Here is a 25,412-nt window from a genome sequence, read left to right as displayed (position 1 = left end):
AAGGAATATGCTACTTACCAGTATGCATCTGTTCTTGGCATGTAGAGCTGCAGAGTCACACACTGAGGATAAGATCGCCATCTGGTGTTGGGCTCGGATGATTGCAGGTTGTTGTTGTCTTCGGAAGAAGCCTTTGGTCACGAGGTTGGTGACTCCTCCCCTGGACAACAGTGCGCATGGGCATCCACTCCATCGTCAGATTGTTTTTTCGCCATGATGGGAAAAGATGGAGTGTATAGGAATGAAAGAAAGGATGTCCATGTGTAATGTCTAAGTAAGACAGATGCTGGAACAGATACAGGTCCCGGGGAGGCGGGCGGGCGTGTGTGACTCTGCAGCTCTACATGCCAAGAACAGATGCATACTGGTAAGTAGCATATTCCGTTCGAGGCATATGAGCTGCAGATCACACACTGAGGATAGATCATACAGCAGTGCTTCCCCTTAGCGGTGGTCGCCTGTATCTGTTGCAGCAGTTTGAAATAAAGTTTTTAGGACAGCCTGGCCCACTGAGGCCTGTTGTTTGGCCTGCACGTCAACACAGTAGTGTTTAGTGAAGGTATGCGTGGTAGACCACGTGGCTGCCTTGCAAATGTCTTCTAAGGGAATGTTACCTAAGAAGGCCATAGAAGCCCCTATTTTACGCGTGGAGTGCGCCCTAGGGGGAACTGTAAGTGTACGTTTAGCCTTTTGGTAGCATATTTGGATGCATTTAACTATCCACCGGGCTATACCTGATTTGGAGATCGGATTGCCTTTATGTGGTGGTGCGAAAGCAACAAAGAGTTGTTTCGTCTTTCGAAAAGGTTTTGTCCTATCGATGTAATAAAGCAAGGCTCTTTTGACATCTAAGGTATGTAGGGCCCTTTCAGCTACGGAGTCTGGGTTTGGGAAAAAGACTGGTAGCTCTACTGATTGGTTAAGGTGGAAAGGGGAAATCACTTTTGGAAGAAATTTAGGGTTTGTCCTAAGAACCACTTTGTTACGGTGTAGTTGTAAGAAAGGTTCCTCTAGTGTAAGGGCTTGTAGTTCACTTACTCTGCGTAGGGAAGTGATTGCGATAAGGAAAGCTACCTTCCATGTTAGGAATTGTAATTCACATTTGTGCATAGGTTCAAATGGGGGACCCATGAGTCTTGTTAGAACCACATTGAGATTCCACACTGGGGCAGGTGGCAATCTTGGGGGAAGAATTCTTTTGAGACCTTCCATAAACGCTTTGATGGCTGGTACCTTAAAAAGGGACAGGTGTTGCCTATTTTGCAAGTAGGCGGCTAGGGCTGCTAGGTGTAAACGTATAGAGGAATACGCTAGATTGCATCTTTGCAAGTGTAGTAGATAGCAAATGATGTTTTGGATGGAAGCATCCAATGGATGTATGTCATTATTAGCGCAGTAAATGGCAAATCGTTTCCATTTAGCGGCATAACACGCTCTAGTAGTAGGTCGTCTGGCTTCCTTTATGATATTCATACAGTCTGGAGGGAGATTGAGGTATCCGAACTCTAAGACCTCAGGAGCCAGATCGCTAGGTTCAGTGTTTGAGGATCTGGGTGTCTGATTTCTCCATGGTTCTGGGTTAATAGATCCGGGGAGAGGCGTAGCCTTTGATGTGGAACTAAAGATAGTTCCAGATGTGTGGTGAACCACGGTTGACGTGCCCAAGTGGGAGCCACCAGTATTAGTGTTAGTGACTGTTGTTTCAGTTTGCGTACCACAAATGGAACTAGTGGGAGAGGCGGAAAAGCGTACGCAAATCTGCCTGACCAGTTCATCCATAGGGCATTGCCCTTCGACTGTGGGTGTGGAAACCTGGCGGCGAAGGTTGGGCATTTTGTGTTTTCGGGAGTGGCGAACAGGTCTATGTCTGGTTGCCCCCATTTTTGGAAGAAGGGGAGTAGAACCTTGGGGTGTAGTTCCCATTCGTGGATCTGCTGTGTGTGGCGACTGAGAAGGTCGGCCACTTGATTGTGGATTCCTGGGAGATGTTCTGCTAACAGGTAGATGTTTTGGGGAATTGCCCATCTCCAGATTTGCTGTGCCAGTTGGGACAGTTGGAGAGAATGTGTCCCTCCCTGTTTCTGTATATAATACATTGTCGTCATGTTGTCTGTGCGTATGAGGACAGTTTTGTTCTTTAGGTGTACCTGAAAGGATTTTAGTGCTAGGAACACTGCTAAGAGTTCCAGGTGGTTGATGTGGAGCAGTTTTTGTTGAGTGGTCCATCTGCCCTGAGTGGTATGGTGGAGGAGGTGGGCTCCCCACCCTGTGAGAGATGCGTCGGTAGTTAGCACAACTTGTGGAAGAGGCTCTAAGAACGGTCGCCCTTTGGACAGGTTTATGGTGCTCCACCATTTCAGTGAGCGAAGTGAGCGACTGTCCACCAACACCAGATCGGTAAGTTGTCCGTGAGCTTGGTTCCACTGTTGTGCTAGACATTCCTGTGGGACTATGGAGATGCATGACGCCATCATGCCTAGGAGCTGCATGAACACTCTTGCTGGAAGAGATGGATGAGTTTGAAATTGAGAGATGAGATTTTGTATACTGGCTATCCTGGCAGTGCTGGGATAAGCAATGGCTTTGGATGTATCTATGGTTGCTCCTAGATACTGATGTAAGTGGGAAGGTTGTAGATGGGATTTGGGGTAGTTGATAGTGAATCCCAAATCGTGGAGAGTTTGAATTGTGCGATGAATGTGGAGAACGCATTTTTGGTGAGTATTGGCTTTTATGAGCCAATCGTCCAGATAGGGGAAGACATGGTTCTGTTGTCTTCTGAGGTGCGCTGCCACGACTGCTAGGCACTTGGTGAACACTCTGGGTGCTGTTGTTACTCCGAATGGGAGAACTGTAAATTGATAGTGTTGCCCATCGACTACAAATCGTAGATATTTTCTGTGAGCGGGATGCATGGGGATGTGAAAGTACGCATCCTTGAGGTCCAATGTGGCAAGGAAGTCTCCCTGTTGTAAAAGTGGGAGGACTTGTTGGAGGGTGGTCATATGAAAATGATCCGAATGTATATACTGGTTTAGTAGTCTGAGATCCTGTATGGGCCTTAGTGTTTTGTCCTTTTTGGGAATGAGGAAGTATAGGGAATATACCCCTGTTCCCTGATGTTGAAGAGGGACTGGTTCTATTGCATGTTTTTGTAACAGGGATTGAACTTCTTGTTTGAGGAGAGAGAGATGATGTGAGGACATTGGACGTTGTTTGGGCGGTATGTTTGGGGGGGATTGTATGAGTTCGAGGCAGTAGCCAGACTGGATAATTTGTCTGACCCACCTGTCTGTGGTGATGGAAGTCCAGACAGGTAGGAATTGTTGGAGCCGCCCCCCGACTGGAGTGGAATGGTCTGGGGGGAGTGGTGGCAAGTCACTGTTTAGTGGCTGGGGAGGTGCGGGTGTTATTGTTGTTGCCCCGCCCTCGACCTTTGTTATTGTTTCCCCGATAACCTCCTCGGAAATATCCTCTGTTAGGGGATGTTTGTCCTGAATTTTTAAAGGTGGACGTGGTCTCAGTTCCCGTGTTTTTGGAGCCTCCTCTATAAAAGGAGCGACGAAAGGAACCCCGGGTTTGAGGAGACTGTAGTGCTCCCATAGACTTGGCAGTTTCATAATCCTTTTTCATTTTCTCTAATGCAGTATCCACTGCAGGGCCAAATAACTGCTCTTGGTTGAAAGGTTGAGCCAGAATTGCGGTTTGAACCTCCGGTTTAAAACCGGAAATACGGAGCCAGGCATGTCGTCTGAGTAAGACGCTCGTATTGACCGCCCTAGAAGCAGTGTCTGCCGCATCTAAGGCGCATTTAATGGAGGCATTAGATATTAATTTGCCTTCTTGGATGAGGTCAGTGGCCTGGGACTTAAAGGGTTCAGGCAGATGTTGCATAAGGTCCTCAAGTTGGTCATAATGCGCCCTATCGTACCGGGCTAACAGGGCCTGGGTATTGGCAATACGCCAGTGGTGCGACTCGTTTGCCTGAGGCCTCTAAAAGCTTAGACTCCTTGTCCGGGGGAAGCGTTTCTCCAGTTGTCTGTGAGTTAACGCGCTTCCTGGCATTTGATACGACCAAGGAGTCTAAAGGGAGCTGGGTTTTAATGTATGCAGGGTCCTGCGGGGCTGGTCGGTACTTTTTTTCGATGCGTGGGTTGAGAACCCGAGCTCGAACAGGGTCTTTAAAGACCTCAGTGGCATGCTTTATAACCCCTTTAATCATGGGTAGTATGTGAACAGTTTTTTGTGACTGCTCAAAAGTATCGAGGAGAAAGTCCTCTTCAAGGGGGTCCGTGTGCATTGTGACGCCATGGAATGTTGCTGCCCTATTTATGAGTTGGCCAAACCCCAAATGGTCATCAGGAGGGGAGGGCTTGGATGGGTAGGTAGTGGGGTCAGGCATGTCAGGCATTGGATAAGACCAGTCATCTACTGGTGCTGTGTCTGGAAATGTAAAGGGGTCGTTTGGATCAACAGGATCATTAAATAAGTCAGGGTCCGCCCCTCCCCCTAAGTCATCATTATCATCCTGTGGAGGAGGTGAATGATAAGGAGGTGGTAAAGGAGAAGGAGGAGGAGGAGGGGGAGGGGGGGACGGGTCTGGAGGTAATACAGGAGAGGAAGGACGAAGTGGTGAAGTAGCACAGTCCTTTTTCCGTATGGGAGCTGGAGGAGGTGTGATGTCCAGCTTCCGTTTTTTTGTATGGGACGGCAGTCACATGTCCAGTGTCAGGAGTGATGTAGATCCGCTTTTGAGTAGGATCTGGGCGAAAAAGTTCATCCGGCTCCGAAGGCGGTGGTGGCGATGGCCGTTTCGGGTCTTTATGAACTTTTTTTGGTGTGGACGTAGTTTTCGGTGCCGATGAAGTTTTCGGTGCCGAAGGATGTTTCGGTTCCGATGGATTTTTCGGAGCCGATGGAGTTTTCGGTGCCGATGGCTTCGGTGCCGAGGGACTTTTAGGCATCGATGTCGAAGAACGTTTCGGCGCCGGTGGAGACTTCGGTGCCGAGGAACGTTTCGGTGCCGAAGAAGATTTCGGTCTTGAAGCCTGTTTCGGTGCCGATAGTGGTTTTTTCGGTGCCGAGGGTGTTAAAGGCACAATCACATGAGGTTTGCTCGAGCCCGAGCCACATACAGGCTTAGATGTCTTCGGAGCCGGGCCCGAGGGCGGGGCTTCTGAAGAGGCTTTTCGGTCGCGACTGGGCCCAGCTGGCGGAGTCTTGACCAATGTCTTTTTGGATGGGGAAGGGGCAGGGGCAGGGGGGGTGGTACTCACACGCTGCCCTGGAGTGATGAGGTCATCGGAATTGTCGGCCTCGGACACGATCTCGAGATCTTCGGTGTCATCTTCAGGAACATCCTGAGCAAAGATGTCCTCCGGTTCTGGAGCTGGTTTGGCCATAATATGGCGTCGAGCTCTTCGGTCCCGGAGGGTCTTCTTCGAACGGAAAGCGGCACAAGCTGGACAGGTCGATTCGTTGTGTTCCGGCGACAGGCAGAGGTTACAAACCTCGTGGTGGTCACTGTGGGGGAACTTCGCTCCACACTGGGGGCATTTTTTAAAGGGTGTCCTGTCCATCAGCCGCTTCCGGAACCGGTCCGAGTTGATGTCGACGTCGATGGAATGAAGATTGACGAGTTAAATCGATTGCTTGAAGTTTTCTGCTGGAGCGGAAAAAAGTTCATTCGAACCCAATGGCGGAAAAAAACAATCTGACGATGGAGTGGATGCCCATGCGCACTGTTGTCCAGGGGAGGAGTCACCAACCTCGTGACCAAAGGCTTCTTCCGAAGACAACAACAACCTGCAATCATCCGAGCCCAACACCATGGCGATCTTATCCTCAGTGTGTGATCTGCAGCTCATATGCCTCGAACATGTAGTTTTCCCCTACTGCTCGCCACGACTGTCTCCTATCCACAATATCTGCACAATTCCAACTTAAAAACAGTCAGGACTTGGGAAAACAAGTCGCAGGCCATTACTTGTCCATAAAGGAAGTCTATTCAAGATGAGATGGCCAGCAAATTATGACTACAAAAAGACTAAGGTCTCGTCATATAGTGTCCATCACATTTCTGCAATAGACACTTATAGAAAAAGCCAGATTCTGATGGGAATGGAACTAAAAGCTCACTAATGTTCTTCACAAAAGTAATCACATCAACCGTTTAAATATTTAATGTATGTTAAGGGCCATGAGATAGGCGTGAAGTCTAACTCTAGACGAAATCAAAAATATTTTACTGACGTTTACCAAATATTTATATAGAACCCATTGATCAATGAGACCCAATGCATCCAGTCACAAATGTAAGATTCAAATTCTCCCTCTGTAGTATAAACAAAATGGTAGATAACGTTTTAGTCAGAGCTTTTATAATTGGTTTGAAGTTGACACAGAAAGGCCCCAAACACATAATAGACTAACAAATCCTTTAGTTAAGTCAGAAATGGCACCAGGGTGGAAAGTGCCTCGCAAAACTTTCAGAAGAGAGAAGCACATTACTAATCCACAAGTATCTTCTTCACAAAATGTCCTAGATGTGAGTTAAACAGCTCAGAATTTAAGGATGACAAACATATCCACATTCTCCTGTAAAGACTGTCTTTCCAGAAAAGTAATCTATGGCTGCCTGGAAGCAGTGGTAGATCCAAAAATGTAAGCTGTATCAATGAAGAACATGACTGAATCTCTTGATCTTATGCATGAACCCAGATCTAACTTCTTCATCCATTGAGGGAGGCTCTATCAACATGAATTAAAAACACCAAGCGATACATATCTCAGTGCTATGAAAACCACTTCATTACCCAAACAACAAAAGACGTTATGTTCCACTGAATGCGCTATCTCAAGGCAAAAGAGCAAGTTCTGGTTTCTTTGGGTATTACCCAAATAGCCACCTACTGAAATTTGTAATTCTGAGGTTCAAGCTCTCACATATTCAATCCAACTGGTTCAACATTCTCTACAACACTATCCATCAAAACGTCCCTCCCCTGCTGCTGAATTAGTCAGATGCCTAGTGTGATCTCGCACAAATGTATAGCAGTGTAGTATAGTACCACTGCCAATCCATTCTCGACAGCCGAGATGGTGCATGATACACAGCCTATCAACATTACCTACAAGGTACGATTATTGTTTAGACCAAGCATTTATTTACATACCTAGGTAAGAAACACCGATAAAGCTTGAGCAACTTCAAAACACCCTTCACATCAAAACTCTAGGAGAACCCAGATGTATTCTTGTACAGAAACATTACGTTTTCCATGTCTGGCAGTGTGCACTCTGTCAAACCCTAAGCATCATGAATATAATGCATCTCACATCTAAGGTAAAACCTAATAAGTGCCAGTGAAGAGGCAGAGAGGGAAGCCAAGATCTTCTCTCTCTCGCTCTACCTCTACGAAGGAAAGGAAACCCGTTCTTGATTAATCATACAGTTCTCTGGCACTGGTAACTTAGATTTAGAGGATGGAATAATTCCCTATGACAGGCTATACTGGAACTGTTCAAACAAAGTGAGTCTGTTAAAGATGCAATGCTGGATAAACAGAAAAACGTCAGCGGACAGCATATAAACAGGTAATCCTCCACCCTTCTCCCTTCCACTTCTGATTCCAAGTAAAAGAAGAGGAGGTATTGAAGTGTATAACTTAAAAACATCTTTTTCAGTCTGCCAGGATGAAGTATGATGCAAGAAGGGTGCACAGATGTGTTAAGACACCAGTATGTGGGCCTGGGCCACAGTACAGCGGCGTGAACAGAGTAAAAACTCTTTAGAGCAGGGCAAGAATTTTAGGCTTGCACCATACTATTGATTCTCAACATATTGCTCGCTGTTCGGCAAAGGTAAGGATTGAAGGTCAAGTAGAAAGGCCATTTAGAAAGAATGCACATTTATTTTAACTGGACCCATAGCAAAAGCAACCAGTTGTGGTTTCAGGGACCACTACAGGACCAACTATGGTGCCTGGGGTTGGAACAGCAGCTACATTCTGAGGAATTTTTATTTGCTTCCGACAAAACTAATGCGTCATCTTTCAGTTTCCTTAAAACTGTACAGAAATGGCCATTTATTTTTACTACAATATTTGTATATTTAAATCTGTTGGTGTTAAAGCTTACTAGGGTCCAAAAAGCCCTGATGTGTCTGCTACTTTAATCAATCAATCAAGATATTTGTAGAGCGCGCTACTTACCCGTGAGGGTCTCAAGGTGCTGAGAGGGGGGGGGGGAGAGATGCGCTACTTCTCGAAGAGCCAGGTATTGAGGAGTCTTCTGAAGGCGAGTAAGTCTTCGGTCTGCCGTAGCTGGGAAGGTAGGGTAATCCAGGTCTTGGCGGCGAGGTAGGAGAAGGATCTGCCGCCTGAGGTTGTTCGTTGGATGCGGGGGACGGTGGCGAGTGCGAGGCTGGCGGAGCGGAGCTGGCAGGTGGGGGTGTGGAAGCAGAGTCTGCTGTTCAGGTAGGCGGGTCCGGTGTTGTGGAGTGCTTTGTGTGCGTGGGTGAGGAGTTTGAAGGTGATCCTCTTGTCGACTGGGAGCCAGTGTAGGTTTGTCAGGTGGGGGGTGACGTGGCTGCGGCGGGGGACGTTGACGATCAGTCGGGCGGAGGCATTTTGGATGCGCTGTAGTCGTCGTCGGTGTTTGGCTGGGATTCCGGCGTAGAGTGCGTTGCCGTAGTCCAGCCTGCTGCTGACGAGGGCCTGTGTCATCGTTCTTCTTGTTTTGGTCGGGATCCACTTGTAGATCCTGCGAAGCGTGTGGAGGGTGTTGAAGCAGGAGGAGGAGACGGCGTTGACCTGTTTGGACATGGAGAGGGAGGAGTCGAGGATGAATCCCAGATTGCGTGCGTGGTCGGTGGGTGTCGGTGCTGTCCCGAGAGTGGTCGGCCACCAGGAGTCGTCGCTGGCCCAGGGGTTGGGTCCGAGGATGAGGACATACGTTTTGTCCGAGTTCAGTTTCAGCCGGCTGCTCCTCATCCAGTCAGCGATGGCCTTCATTCCGTCGTGGATGTTGGTTTTGGCGGCGCGCGGGTCCTTGGTGAGGGAGAGGATGAGCTGAGTGTCGTCGGCGTAGGAGATGATGTTGAGGTTGTGGTGGCGGGCCACTTGTGCGAGGGGGGCCATGTAGATGTTGAACAGTGTAGGGCTGAAGGAGGAGCCCTGGGGGACGCCGCAGATAATGTCGGTGGCTTTGGATCTGAAGGGTGGGAGGCGGACGCTCTGGGATCTGCCGGAGAGGAAGGATGAGGTCCAGTCGAGGGCCTTCTCCTAGATACCGGCTTTTTGGAGGCGTGTTTTTAGAGTGCGATGGCAGACCGCGTCGAAGGCGGCTGAGAGGTCTAGGAGGATGAGGGCTGATGTTTCGCCGTTGTCTAATTGGCGCCCGATGTCGTCTGTGGCGGTGATGAGGGCAGTCTCGGTGCTGTGGTTTCGTCTGAATCCGGATTGGGACGGGTCCAGTATGTTGTTGTCTTCGAGGTGGTGAGTCAGTTGTATGTTGACGATTTTCTCAATGACCTTCGCCGGGAATGGGAGTAGGGAGATGGGCCGCAAGTTCTTGAGGTCCGCCTTGGGCTTCTTGAGGAGGGCGTGGATTTCGGCATGCTTCCAGCTTTCCGGGAATGTTGCTGTTTCGAAGGAGATGTTGATGACCTTCTGTAGTTGGGGGGCGATGGCTGTGTCTGCCTTGTTGAATATGTTGTGTGGGCACGGGTCTGTCGGAGATCCTGAGTGGATGGAGTTCATGACCTTGCGTGTCTCGTCGTCGCTGACGTTGGACAAGGAGGTAAGGCGGTTGGCGTTGGTGCTCGGAGGAGGGGTGGAGTCTGGCGTGGTCGGGTCGGTCGTGGTGTTGAAACTGTCGTGGATGTCAGCGATCTTGCGGTGGAAGAAGATGGCCAGTCAGTCGCACAGTTCCTGTGAGGGCGGGATGTCGTTGTTTTGGCGCTGGGGTTGGATAGTTCCTTAACGATGCGGAAGAGCTCTTTGCTGTCGTGTGCGTTGTTATCCAGGCGGTCTTTGAAGGAGGACCTCTTGGCTGATCTGATGAGGTGGTGGTGTCTGCTGGTGGCGTCCTTGTGGGCTGCGTGGTTGTCCGGTGTGCGTTCGTGGAGCCATTTCTTCTCCAGTTTCCGGCATGCGCGTTTGGAGGCCAGGAGCTCGTCGGTGAACCAGGTGGCTCTCTTGCTGGCGTTGCTGTTGGGGGGTTTCTTCAGTGGGGCGATGGTGCTGGCACAGTCGTCAATCCACTGTCTGAGGTTGCGGGCTGCGGCGTCTGGGTTGGTGGGGTCGGTGGGAGGGTTCTGGGAGAGGGTGGTGAGCAGCTGGTCTTCGTTGACTTTGCCCCAGCCGCGGCGAGGCAGCTGTTGGGTGCGGTGGTGCGTGGTTGGTTTTTTGAGGGTGAAGTGAATGCAGCGGTGGTCGGTCCAATGGGGTTCGGTGGTGTGGTTGAAGGTGACATGGGTGCTTGTGGAGAAGACGGCGTCCAGCGTGTGGCCGGCGGCGTGGGTGGGTGCAGTGACGAGTTGTCTGAGGCCGATGTTGGCGAGATTGCCGATCAGCGTGGTGGAGTTGGCGTCGTTGTTCTCGAGGTGGAAGTTCAGGTCCCCGAGGAGGATGTAGTCCGTGGAGGCGAGTGCGTGGGTGCTGGCGAGGTCGGCGATGGAGTCGCTGAACTGGGCCCGGGGTCCAGGGGGTCTGTAGACGAGCGTTCCTCTGAGGGTGGTGTTGGGGTCAGTGTGGATCCGGAAGTGCAGGTGTTCGGCGGCGTGGAGGGTGTCGTCTGCGTGGGTGGTGACCTTGAGGGTGGACTTGTGGACGATGGCAATACCTCTTCCGATGCCGTTGGCGCGGTCCCTGCGGGAGATCTTGTAGCCGTCTGGGATGGCAATGGCGATGTCTGGAGCAGAGGAGTCGTTCCACCACGTCTCGGTCAGGAAGTTTACGTCCGGGGCAGTGACGTCGAGCAGGTCCCAGAGCTCGATGGCGTGTCTGCGTGCAGAGCGGGTGTTGAGGAGTATGCAGCGGAGGTGGTTGGGTCTGGTCGTTGATGGTTTGCTGGTTCTGTCGCAGGTGAAGCTGCAGCTGCGGCAGGAGAAGGGTCCGTGGGTGTGTTTCGGGGCGGCCTGGTTGCAGCGTTGGTCTCGGCCGGTGTTGAGAGCGTGGAGGGAGTCGGCGTCGTAGCTGAGGCTGTGTATGGTGCGATGGGGTGCGCAAGGTCGAGGGGTTCTGGCGCGGGGCGCGGTCCTGGCGCGGACGTGCTTGACTCTGGCGCACTTCCGGCGCGCCCGCTGCGCGCGGCCGTGCAGCGTCGTGCATTAAGAAGGGGTGGAGGGAGGGAGGAGCAGCTGGGTGGCGGGGAGCAAATGGGAGAGGGGCGGGGCCGCAGGGGCGGGAACCGGCAACAGGCAACAATTACGATGGGAATACGAAAAATAGACAGTAAAGCAGCGCGATGAGAAAGTGGGCAATAAGTGTAATAAAGATAAGAAAACAGTCACTAAGGCAGCGCACAGAGAGAGCAGGCAATAATTATGGCGAAAATACATAAAACAATCAGTAGAGCAGCGCACAGAGAAAAACAGGCAACAGATGCAAAAGAGATACGATAGACATTAAGGCAGTGCACAGAGAAAACAGGCAACAGATGTAATCCAGATACGGGAGACATGCAGCAGATCAGAGCGAATACTTACCGCCCACCACTGGGCCACCAGGGATGAGGCGCAGGCAGGAGCCTGCGGGTGGAGGAGGGCCTCGAACTCCCAGCAGAAGCAAGGGGCAGCAGCCAGAGGACACAGCACCAGCAGGGAGCGCTGGGGCGGTGGGGGGAGCGTCGTGGCCTGAGAACAGGTCAAGGTTCGCCTTTATTACTAGTCTGAGAGGCAGTGTTGGGCTCACTGAGCGGTTTGGAGAAAAACTTTAGGTTACCTTTCAGGAGCCTTGGGTTGTAGATAATCATGGAGGATCAGAAGTTGCTGACAGAAGGTTAGGTAACTAAGGGCAATTTCCAGACGGCCATAAGGGAATATAGTTGCGTTATTCCTGCAACATTCATTTTGATTACATATGCCCCCTCTGTGGCTGCCTTTAACTGCACTTTGACGAATCTCACTATGATGGAGTTCAGCAAAGGTGTTTGCTGAAAACTAAGTTGTTTCCCATAGAAAAAAATCACCCTACAATCTTGAAAAATTCTGCATTTTGTGCAACAAAATTCCAATAGAAAGCAGTGAAATCACTCCCGAAGAAACACAAGCCTCCCCTGCCATATTCCTGCATTTTCATCTAGCGATCACCACACTCTGAACAAAGGGCACTCTTACCAGTGACAATATACTGGGAATCTCCTGAGAAAGCACAGTCCCACATCCAGCCCCGTGACGTCTCCCCTGGATTGTTACTCTTGATGCTCAGCTCGGTCATAAGCGAGAAGTTAGACGTCCTCCAGATTTTACAAGTCTGGTCCGCAGAGCACGTTGCCAGGAGTCTGAAAATTAAACAAACAAATAACCAGATTCAAGAAAGCTTATTGGATGAGCTAACAACTACTTCTGCAAAAAGATTTCTCAAAAGGCCATGTTTTTATGTTTATGGACAAACTATGGTTGCTCATGGCTTATACCTAGCCATCAATAGCTAACCATGGTTTAAACTTGGTTCTGCTCGCCTATTTAACTGACGTGGAGAAGGCAGAGACCCCAAAAACGGGCCAATCCCAAAGCAATAATAATCTGTAAAATAAGAATATGGCAGTTACTTACCTAGGACCACAGTTTTCCAGGGTGGTGAGTATGTTCTGTATAATCATAATCTTTTCTCATGTCATGGACTCAGAGCGCCAGACAGCAGGTCACATTTCTAAAGTTTATGATTACTAAAAATACGACGAACAGAACCAAGAGGTGCACTGAATAGGAGCAAATGTTGTAAACAGTGGCGGCTCCTCCGCTAAAAGCGGAGGAGCGTCACCCCACTGCTCGATAAAAAGAGCAAATTAAAAATAAAATGAGAACAAGAAGTTATTGAATCAACAAAGAGAGGGACAGCTAGGGCTTAATAGAAGTCCAACGTACTTGCCCTGAGTTAAGCTAGAAGACAATGAAAGGTACGGAGTTCCTCGGTGGCAAGTTGGCCACCTGGTGTGTACTCAAGGTAGTGAGGAGGTGGGGGATACCTCCTGTCGGAACTAGGACCCTCACACACCAAGCAAGCTAGGTGTCATGCTTCATCATATGGGTCTGCTCCTCGTCGAGCCGGCGCTGCAATGCTCACCTAGCTTGCTGGGTGTGTGAGGGTCCTAGTTCCGACAGGAGGTATCCCCCACCTCCTCACTACCTTGAGTACACACCAGGTGGCCAACTTGCCACACAGGAACTCCGTACCTTTCATGGTCTTCCAACAAGAAGTTATTATCATTTTATTTTTGTTTGTGGAACTCCAGCCAGGTCAGGAGGGGTGAGGATCACAGACGTTCGAGGGAGCAGGAGTGGTTTGCACTCTCTCACAAAGTGCGTATGACGGCTTGGCCAGCCCTCTGGGGCAGGTCAAAGAGTCATGCGCACTTGGCATGTTCTCCACTGGGCTGTGTTGCACAGCCCAGTGAACACCATGCACAGCCTCCCAGGTACTGCCTGAGTGGCCAAACAGGGTGCTCCGTCCAATCGAGATGCTGCTCCTTCAGCGTGGTGATTGGCTGGGAGAGTCCAGGAGTCAGGGTGCTTCCATGGCAGCGAGCGAGGACGGAAGAGAGATGTGCATTGGCGAAGAAGGTAAGTCTATTTTTTTTTTTATTTATTTATTTGTCATGCCCCTGTCCAAACAGCCCCGTACAGAGGCAGCCGCCTCTGGTTGGAGATCTCGAGTCGGCCCTGTTCTTGCCTTTGGCAGAACTCTCTGCAGACAGTTACACAATGTGAGATGTGGCAGGGCAGAAAGGGACGCCAAGCACCACCTGAATAAATACAGCGTCACAAATTAAGGCATAGTGAAGGAGGTGGCACACAAGCAGTTTGAAGTGCAAGATAGACAGTGCTGCATGGCAAAGGCTGCTGGTGGTTGAGGAGTTGGTTAGAACTTTGACATCAAATCCAAGCAGCCATTGGTGGGTGTGCCGGAGTTAACAATGGTGGATTTTCCAGGTCTGAGTGGTTGTAATACATGCCTAAATACGGTCTGGGCAGCTGAGTGAAAGGTTCCAAGTGTTTAGAGGAGGTTCATAAAGATTGAAAAGCACTCTATAGATGTCAAACAGGGCTTCTTCCAGACCGATGCAAGAAGAGAAGAAGAAAATTAAGAAGTGATGAATGCCGAACCCCTGAGAAGTCATACCGAGATGAGAGGTCCCCTATAAGGACAAATCTGGAGAGGTAGATACCAGTGGAATTCCATCCTGAACGAGTGGAGACTAAAGTTCCAGGAGAAGAGGAGGCTATGTCCACGATGTAGTTGACGATTTAGGCAACAGAGGTGTGAGTAGCATCCATGGAATCTAACCTACATGGGGTGGATGAATTTTAAAAAGTTGTATGACTTTACAACGCATGCCTTTACCAGGCATGCCTGTCCTACTGCTTTTTTTTTATTTACTCCTAAACTTAATCACAAAGCACCCCCAAAACAAAAAATCACCCTTACCATACTTTACCACTAAGCTCTCCTAAACCGTAAAAGTCTCTGCTTCATATTTAATTTGAATGTATTTCTTCATCCTTGTGTACACCAAATAGAGCTTAACCCAAAAACAGAAGATTCATAATTTTCTTGTATGCATCTGATTCCCAAATCAATGCAGTGGTAAATGTAATCGATTTGCCGCTCTCCAAGGAATCTTCCTATTCTTCTGTGCTGTTCACTGGGTGGAGCCAACAAGAGCCTTGCTGATGGCTCCACTGAACTCCTGAAATATTGTTTGGTCCACAAAGAAGCTCCGTGATAGACTGCACAGAGTAAACATAGGCAGCCAAATTAGGTCTGAACATGCAAGCCCATGAGCACATAAAGCTTTGAAAGTGCTTCACTGGCTCCCTCTGGATGCAAGGACTAACTTTAAAGGGATATAGATCTGCCTAACTACAAACCCGAGCACATTTTTCTCCTAACCGGACCCTACGCTTAGAAATGACATCTCATTACCTAATGAACATTTAAACAACTGAAACAAAGAGGGAGCTGCTTGGGTGTCCAGGACTGTACACTTTGGAATGTGCCAAATACAACACTCAAGACTTATGGAAACATACGGTTTCAAAAAAAGTCAGAGAGACTGAAGTTTTTCGGATCACCTTCAACTGAAACCTTATATGCACGAAGCAATCGAAGAAATGTCATACATGAGCTTTCCTCTACCCAACTGGACTATAAATTCTACAATCAAACAAGGGGGTGGGGTTGGAGTACATGTTTTTCAGAAGCAATGTCTCAACGCCCAATCATGTTAATATAAAAACAAGAGACAACCTCCTATCAGTCTCTGATTCTCCCTAGAAGAGGCCCAGGAGATCCTTTGTTTTTAAAAGGACATTCACCCAACTAGTACTCTGGTAGCATGATTTATCATAAAGTCCTCGCCTACCTACTATCTGTATCTGGACTGGCTCAATCTTGAAAAACAAAGGATGTTTTCCTGTATGGAAAGGGATCTAAAGCTTACATATGCATAGTGTGTACCCCCAATGGTTTCCCTTGATTAGGAGGTCACCAGGTATAATTAAAAGCATGAATAGGGATATAATTAGTAGTAACTTCATTTCCCCCAACAGCACAAAATACTGACTTTTTTGATCAAGCACAAGACTCCAAAATAACTGGCTACACATGTTATAAATAAACTGGTCTAAATAAATACAAACAGACATGAACAAATAAACCATTTTAGAAAATAAGATTTAATTAAAGCAATGCTGTGGCAGCAAACATGATCCCCCAGGAGTCAACAAATGCACAAATTAACTTGGTTGAATTCAAGTTGACCCTTGTTAATACCTGCCTGGAAATCCTGATATCACCCTTTGGGGTAATTGCCTGTGAACTTCTGAACAGATCCAATACAGATCTACATTAGATGCTTAGAGGAGAGATAGTACTGGCTGTTTTATAAGTAGTTCCAACTGCATACTCCCTCCCCCCCATGCAATAACTACTTTGCTTTCTCCTCAAAAGACAGGGATGTTTCTCTTAACAGTAGATACTATAATGGAATTGGGGTACGGCTTACATCTCAAGAAGTCATGATCAGACCCAGGCAGTCTAAACTTCTTGAGAAGCCTCAAAGTAGCCACCTTAATTGCAGCTGGAATCAAGAATGTTGCTATTGCTGATTTCAGGAAACCCAGTACTGCGAAGCAGGACAAATATTAATAGGACCGCTGGCTGCAATGTTTTAAAGGTGACCAAAGTTGAGGCCTAAAGATTATCAAAGGGAATGGTACGGTTCAAGTAAGTCAGGATTTTTTTTATTTTGTTCAATGGATAAAATCTAGACAGTAAACCTAGAGGAGATGAGGGTGTATAGAAGATGCATCTGTATCAGAGGAGCCTGTATATGGCATGCACATGCTCTAGGAAAATGGTGACTTCGAAAGAGTACATTTGTTTTTCCTTTAAAAGTCTATTTTTTTTTTTAGAGGAATGGTTGTGGAGGTCTGACATTTAATGTAAGTCTCTAAGATGCAAATCCCTTTGGTGACATTAGATAAGAAGTGAAGTCCAGTTGCAGAATAAACTGTCATGGTCTATGCTCTAGCAAAATTATTAGCCGAGCTGCAAATTCTGTGCAGTTAGGTCACCATTTCTAGTGAAGATATTCCCTCTGCTCCAGGACGTTTTCACTTGTAGAGTGTAAACTCTGGCAAAAGGGTTAACTAGGCCTTAGATCCACAGTGCCAGTGAAAGTATTAGCACAGTTGTAAAACCTGTTCTTCTCCCAGGGATTAACACTAATAAAGAGATTATCCAACTATAAAAACAAAGACGCCAGGACATAATGTAAGTTCCAATAAAGTGATATTTCCATCTGCCTCTCCTGGTCTACAGAGGCACCAGATATATTAGAGAATAAACCCCTATTCTACCAGGTTGTCGGCCACAGGAAAATACATTACCTTAGCTATACAGCCGCAGAACAAACTATTCTCCAGGGTGCTAGCTCTAGCAAAATTATTATCCAGATGCATCTACTACCTTTTTCTCCACAGTCATGCTGGTTGACAGCTCCAAAGGAGAGCTGTGATTAGATGAAATTCCCCTTTCTGCGTCAGGATGTTGTTATATCAGACCATTTTCTGCCAGCTCAAGTAAAGCGATGAACTTGGCTGCAGATCTTCGATAAGTGTGGCAGGTGTAGTAAAATAATGGGTCCTACTTCCCAATCCCTTCTTCTGCCAAGTTTTGAGTTCTAAGAAAGAGATGATCCAAGCAGTGCAGGGACTTTTCACTGCAGGATGTTCAACACAGAATATACTCTACAGGTGAAACTTCCTGTGGTGCATTCCACCTGTGCTGCCCTCTACGTTTTACGCAAACCCGCATTCTCCAAACCATGTACAGCTTTTTAGTTTGTTTCCAAAGCTGTTGCTTGGCTAAACTCTCCGAGGAGCCAGTGATGTGCAGTAGGCTTTCTTCACAGCAGGAATATGAGGGTTGTGAGCCAGAAACAGAGACCTACTGGCTCTCAGTCCTACAGCTGAGTGCTCTGTCCTGGAAGCAGTGCCAGCATTCGAATCCCAGAGGCACTAGTCAAAGGTATGCCCTCACTAGGTAACTTTCTGCTCTAGAGCGGATGGAATGCCAACACCAGAGTCTTCCAACACACATATCAGAACACACTGTCCTTGGGGAAACCAGCGAGAAAGAAGACCTTTTGTTCTAATTTGGTTTCAGCATACAGACGAAAAGGAAACCCATTTCAGAACAAAAAACAACAGCAAGCCAACAACAAGCTGCTATAAAGACAGAGCCAAAGAGAATAGCACACTGTTGCTGTGCATAGCTATACTTTTGTTTGGGGGGTCTTTGGCCCTGTATGTAGCGTAAAACATCTGTAGGCAGAAAGAAAAACAGGAGCTTGCAAGAATTCTTTCCACAGCATCAATGAATGCCCACATGGTGATAACACCACATAAAGATGATGTATTGTACTGCCTGTCAAATTAAATAAATTTAGACACAGCTTTCTGCCCATCACGTCACCACAGCCCATCTGTAAAGGCATGATGCAGTGTCACGATGTATCAGATCTAGAGCACCTTGGTAGCTATAGAGTGATTTAGAGCAAAGAGGACTATACAAGCCTGGCATATGCATTTTGCACCACACTATGCCATATTTACATCATGATCTTTGGAGAGCTGTGCAGTAATGTGCCAAATCCACAGCATTGCTCGAGTGTGTCATGCAAATTACAATACAATAGAATATTGTACAACAGTGTGCCAAAAACAAAGCACTAGCAAAGGAAGAGCATGTCACCTCTAGAGAAGTACAGCAGAAATGGTGATTACCATATACATAGCATTGCCTTAACAAGGTGGCAATCCGAATAAAGCAAACAGGATTACTTTAGGAATAAATGGTCCTGCAAACCAACAGCACTGCTAATCTATCAACACCAAAAGCTTATCCGCTTAGGAGTGTGGCTGTGTGTGTTTACACATTGTTACAATTAGTGCCCACCATGTTATGTAGGTGGCAACTTTTCGCTATAGCCTACAAATCCCCCTCCAAACACACAATTAATTACTGCAAATGTTTGTTTTTACTGCATTCACACGTTTGCATCCTTATGTATTATGTTACTGTGACTTTTGTTCACATATTCATATATTGTGTAGTCCTTTAGCTCATGTCTAATGGTCTCACCTATATGGATAATTATAAGTAAGAATTCTCGCACTGTTGCAGAACTCAGAAGGACACATTGTCATGCAGACTCTACGAAACATTATAAATAGTGTCTTCAGCCCGCTTAAAGAAAGAGAGCAGCATCACTACACAAGATTTTTTTTTAGGGAGGGTGTATTGATGTCGCATTAAACGTTTGTACGTGTTCATGGTGCCCCCAGATACGTTGTTCCTATTACACGCACACATTTCTAGATACATACGCGTCACGTGGTCGCCCGAAGACACTGAACCACCTGCGAACACACTGCTTAAAATGCAGTACCTAATGGGTAACGGGGCTCGACTGACTAAATGGCTCACTCATGGGATTCGAGTCGAGAGGGCGATCTCATTACAGGCGCTACGCAACAAATGGGAAAAGGACGTGGGTCGTACATTTACGGTTAAAGAATGGGACACTATATTGGGGTTCCCCAAGAAGGTCTCCCGCAATCCCAAGTTTAAATATATACAGTTGATGTTACTACACAGGGCATATTTAACCCCACATAGACTGAGCGCTATGTTTCAAGGGGCGAATGATGAATGCCCGCGCTGCCACGCACCCGACGCGGGATTGGTACACATGGTATGGACCTGCCCTAGACTGGGACATTACTGGCCGACGGTGTGCAAGATATTGACGGCAGTGGCCCCGGTGCGCTGGAATGACACCTTGGAATACTGTATACTGGGTCTGGGACCCCGTAAAAGAAGGGCAACCCTGCCTCACGTTTTGCAAACCTAGCGCTCCTTTTGGCGAAGAGAGCCATAACCACACGATGGAAAGCCACTAGAGCCCCGTCCTTACTGGAATGGCATACTGAAATGTTGAAATGGGGTAGAGCGGAAGGGACTGAATTGCAAAGGGAGGAATTTAGGGGCCTAAGGAAAACACTGATTGCACTAAGTTGGTATGCAATGCTGGAAGAATACGCTGCGATAGATATTTTGTCTTACTTGGATACGCTGAGGCCGTTGCAGAAGGGTCTGACCTGCGAATATGGGATACTTGGGCTCCTCATGCTACCTGTGTGTTGTGAATTAACAGGACTATACAGCTCCATTCAGACAGACTTTGAAGCCGAAATGCATACACATGTGGTAGTGGATGATATGCAAATACCATTGTTGGATGTTAAAGGCCGAGCATGCGGGGAGGTGGGGTGATTGTTTTCTGTTACTATGTTTTTCATTATATTACATCCTGAAGGCTTTCATAATTTGCCATTCGCTTCGCCAAACATCCTGGTACACACCAGGATACTGAGATTGACTTGTATCGACATGCTGTTTAAAATTTTAATTCAAGAGTATTGGATCCTTGTATGTTGCCATTTGAAGACACTTCTGGATGCTTAACATTGTTAAAGAGTATTACCCTGTGCTGATGGTAAATAGGTCATGTTATATCACATGTCTATATGTCCTTATGCATTGCTGTACAATGCCGGACTCATTGTTGCGTAAAACCCATAAAAACAAATAAAAAAAAAAAAAACGAAAGAGAGCACATGTCTGATTCTAGGGAGCACGTTACTCCTCCGCCAAGAACACTGGAAGATAAGAATAAGAGTTCTCACAGACAGTCTGGCTTTGCGGGCAGAGTAGATTGCCTGTTCAGAACAGGTATGTGATTAAGATGTATTAAATACATGTTTTTGAGTATTTTTATTGCACCAAGTACATTAGTATAAATCCCCATATTGCAGAGTTAACATGAAAGGTGGAAAATATTTCATGGGGTCCTATGAAATATGGCTTTCAGAATGATAACTATGCAGCAGAGAACACCCAAATTATGTGGCATGATAATCTAAATTATACAGCAATAAAATGCAAATTATGCGGCGTAGCCTCTGGTAATATTGTTTTGATCAATTTGAGTAGAAACATTTTTTGTGTGTCAAAATCTGCATATTAGATAGAAAGTTCTAAAAAGCCACAATTCTGCAGTAAGGCAGCAGTCAAAGAATTCCATAATCCCACTGCCCTGACCACTCTTCATGGCCACTCTTCATTGTTTTATCAACAATCTATCCATGAAAGGTACACATACCCATATGTCATTTGCCACATTTAGGTTAACAGTGAATAAAGAATATATTTTTTAACAGCTCGAGTTGTCTGCTGTCACTCAGAGCCCGAAGAAAAATAAAAGTCATCATTACTCATTGCTAAACATCTAGAGTTGAATGTTATGTATGGCTCCTGCATTAAACAGGTAACTAAACAGGGGGAGGCAAAAATGGGGAGTCACATACAACATGGCCTAACCAGTCTCACCCCCCTTCCACATGTTACACTTGGTGTACCACCAGTGTCACCCACCTCTACCACTTTCTGGTCCTCACGTGCCACCCCCACCAAAAAAGAATACCTGACATCCTGTCTACACCACCCTTAGTACTACTCTCCAATATTAAAAATACATACTTATTTTCATGCATATCACCTTCTGAATTTACCACCCCTTACTCATCCAATTTCTAAACAAATGACTGGGTGTACTGCAAGCCACCCACACCATCCTCTCTTCAATACATCCCTCTTCTGCGCAAGTATTGAACAATACCTAGTCTCCGGCCACTTACCACCCTCTGTACGTTTCCTCCCAATCCCCACCCAAAGTACTACTCCGTTATCTCCATTAGAGCAGAGAGCCAGCGCTGCACCGACATGCCACATGGATGTCCTTTATGATGTAGCAATAGTGGAAAACATTTGTTTCTCACTGTTGTTATGCCATGGCAGTGAATAACCAGATTTAGAATCCGGTAGTCACATTACACACTCTCAATGAGAGCTATGCATAACTAATTTCAATCCATGATCATTGTTGCGCTTCACAGATAACAGTTTCTCCCTTTTATAGCCACAATTACTTGTTAACAGTGTTGTTTTCCTAAATGGCTATGTTCTTAATTCCAAAAATGAAGTGTTGTTGCTATCTTGGTACTGCAAACAACCAAACATTCTAGTATGTCTCTATTTTCAATAAACATTTCACTGTTTGAAACTGATGCATGTGAATTAATGGAAAAGCAAAAACTGAGTAACCATACTGGAGGAAACCAGATCATGGAAACATAATTTTAAGGAAACAAATATATCGAAAATTAAAGGAAACATAAAAAAATATATAATTTAAGGACAAATCCAAAATTACATTAAACTGGGGTGAAGGTAAGGAGTAGAGAGGTTTTTGGGTTCAGGGATTGGTGGAGTTTAGGAGAGTTGAGCGAGTTTAGGGTTTACGGATAGGAGGAGTTTAGGACTGGTGAAGGTTTTTAAGGTTTAGTGATGGATAACGGTTAGGTGTGGCGAAGAGTTTTCAGGGATCAGGATTTGGTGGAGTTTAGGGCGGGGAGGAGTTTTAAGGATTTAGGAATGGATGGAGTTTAGATGTAGATAGGGTTCAGGAATTAGTAGAGTGTAGGGGTGGTGAGGGGTTTTTAGGGGTCCTGGATGTGTGGTGTTTATGGTTAGTGAGGGGTTTTTTAAGGTTCGGCGATGGGTGGAGTTTGGGTGTGGTGAGCAGTTTTAAGGGGTCAGGGATAGGCGGGTTTGGCCTTAGTTCATGAATGGGTGGACTTTTTAGGTAGTGAGGTGTTTCATGGTTCACAAATGGGTGCTCTATTTAGGTTGAAAGGGCTTTTAGGGTTCAGAGATGGATGTACTTTAGGGGTCAAGGACGGGCGTGTAGTGAGGGTTTTTTAGGTTTCTGGAATGGGTGGAGTTTAGAGGTACAAAGGGATATTACAGTTCAGGGACGGATGCAGTTTAGTTGTGGTGAGGGGTTTTTAGGGAGCAGGGATTGATGGTGTTTATCAGTTGTTAGAGGTCAATGGTAGTGAGGGGTCAATTAATTAAAAGCATCCACATTAATTGTTTGACAAATTGAAAGATACAAATCTGAAATAATGCCCCCTGAAGTAAAGCACTGAAATAAATACCTCCAACAAAATTGTTTCTGAAAGTAAGATCTGCAACCATTTAATTTACACCTTAAAAAATAAGCATGCAAAAGCGATTTTTTAACAAAACAGACATTCTTTGAAGTTGTTTCTATCAAATGGTAAATGCCATTCATTGTGAAAATTTCCATTAAACAGATTAGGTGAAATGGTTTCTCAGTAATGGTACTCCATTAAATGGTTTTTCTACGAGATCACAAACAACCGTTCGAAACAAACATTTTTCAAGTTAACTACCTCAAAATAAACATGTAAATTAAAAACATATAATGGGCAACTTGTAATATGTTGCTATATTAACCCCTTGGCTGCGGCAGGAATTCCGCCGCAGCGCTGGGGGGGTATGGGGGCAGCGCGGTGGCGCTGTGCTCATGACGGAGCCACTCCGTCATGAGCCGTGCTCATGACGGAGTGGTTCCGTCATGACTCCGCCCACTGCGCTAATCGCCCGCACAGGCGGGGAATCAGCGCAGCGTGGGAGGAGCGGCGGCCAACGGCCGCAGCATGACGGAACCACTCCGTCATGAGCACACGGCACCCGTGGCTCATGACGGAGTGGTTCCGTCATGAGCGCTGAAGGGGTTAATATCTCATGGTTGTGTTGACATTTACACACCACCCACCTTTATGGTTTATGTCGGAAACCCTCAATGACAATATTGGATCATATTACATTACCCGCATTCATATAACACTAACTAACACACACTAACTAACTAACACACACTAACTAACTAACACACACTAACTAACTAACACACACACACTAACTAACACACACACACTAACACACACTAACTAACACACTAACTAACTAACACACTAACTAACACACACTAACTAACACACACTAACTAACACACACACACACTAACTAACACACACACACACTAACACACACACTAACTAACACACACACACACTAACTAACACACACACACTAACACACACACTAACACACACACTAACACACACACTAACACACACACTAACACACACACACTAACTAACTAACACACACACTAACTAACTCACACACACTAACTAACTCACACACACTAACTAACTAACACACACACACTAACACACACACACTAACACACTAACTAACACACACTAACAAACACACACACTAACTAACACACACTAACTAACACACACTAACTAACACACACTAACTAACACACACTAACTAACACACACTAACTAACACACACTAACTAACACACACTAACTAACTAACACACACTAACTAACTAACACACACCCACACACCAACACACAACCACACACCAACACACACCCACACACCAACACACACCCACACACACCCACACACCAACACACACACCCACACACCAACACACACCAACACACACACACACACACCTGTGTGTGGGTGCCTACCAGCATAGCCCCGCCATTGCCCATGAGGTGTTTCTTAAAGTATGTGCATGCGCTGGCATAATAAGAGTGCCCAAATACATGGCAATGTCAAAACTTCAGTGAATTTATATGTTTTTTCAAACACAAGTTAAAATCCTACTATGTTACATACATAAAAGTAACTGTGTAACGAACAAGTTACTTACCTTCGGTAACGATATATCTGTAAGAAACATTAGTTAGATTCCTCACCTTAGAATATCCCCAGGTGTCAGGCTGGATCCGGAAAGATTTTTTGTCAGCAATACCCTTGCGCGTCGCTAGGCGGCGTCTGCAGCTCCGCGTCCGTCGTCGGCGTCGTGATCGCCGGGATGACGTCGGAGTACTTAGACGCCGCCCTCGCGCACGGACGTCAGTTCTTGTACATAGCTTTCCGCGCCAGGAATGCAGAGCCATGCAAGAGACCGACACTGGTGCCAAGAATCTAGGGCACTGAAAGGGATGACCTTAACCCTAGATATCGGTTCGCAGAACGGGGAGGATAGGTGGGGCGGTGAGGAATTTAACTAACTAATGTTTCTTACAGATATATGATTACCGAAGGTAAGTAACTTGTTCATCTGAAAGAAACACGTTAGTTAGATTCCTCACCTTAGAATAGATACCCCAGCAATACCAACCCCGGTGGTGGGTCTGCGAACCAAGATCACACCAGGAAGTCCTGGAGAACGGAACGGCCAAAGAAGCAGTCTCTCCGGACTTGGCTGTCCAGGCAAAAATGTTTGGCAAACGTGTGCAGCTAAGCCCACGTTGCTGCCTGACAAATGTCCTGCAAGGGGACTCCCCGGCCCAGGGCAGTGGTCGCCGCTGTGGCCCGAGTGGAATGGGCCCTCAGCCCCACTGGAGGTTCCTTTTTAACTAAGGAACAACAGGCCTTGATACACAAAACGACCCACCGAGAGATGGATCGCTTGTGCACCGCCCGCCCGCCCCTTCTTAGGGCCCACGTATCCAACAAAGAGTTGGTTGTCCACCCGGAACTGTTTCGTGCGGTCCAGATAGAAGAACAGCGCCCATTTTGGGTCCAGACGGTGGAGCCTCTCTTCCCTCTTTCGAGTGATGCGGAGGCGGAAAGAAGGTGGGCAGTGTAACA

At 46.8% G+C, this 25,412-nt stretch overlaps 1 protein-coding gene across 3 annotated transcripts in view; it reads right to left on the bottom strand.

Moving 5' to 3' along the window:
* Nucleotides 1-25,412, bottom strand: part of MLST8 (MTOR associated protein MLST8) — a 177,539-nt gene that overhangs the window by 1,900 nt on the left and 150,227 nt on the right. For all 3 annotated transcript variants that reach the window (XM_085629433.1, XM_085629434.1, XM_085629435.1), the window contains exon 8: nucleotides 12,341-12,504. In XM_085629433.1, coding sequence (XP_085485559.1) covers nucleotides 12,341-12,504 — 164 coding nt within the window. The remainder of the gene's footprint in view (nucleotides 1-12,340; nucleotides 12,505-25,412) is intronic.

The sequence above is a fragment of the Triturus cristatus genome, chromosome 10, assembly GCF_964204655.1.
Source record: "Triturus cristatus chromosome 10, aTriCri1.1, whole genome shotgun sequence".
Classification (NCBI taxonomy): Eukaryota; Metazoa; Chordata; class Amphibia; order Caudata; family Salamandridae; genus Triturus; species Triturus cristatus.
The sequence above is the reverse complement of the archived record's forward strand: the minus strand, read 5'-3'. Positions and strand labels throughout refer to the sequence as shown.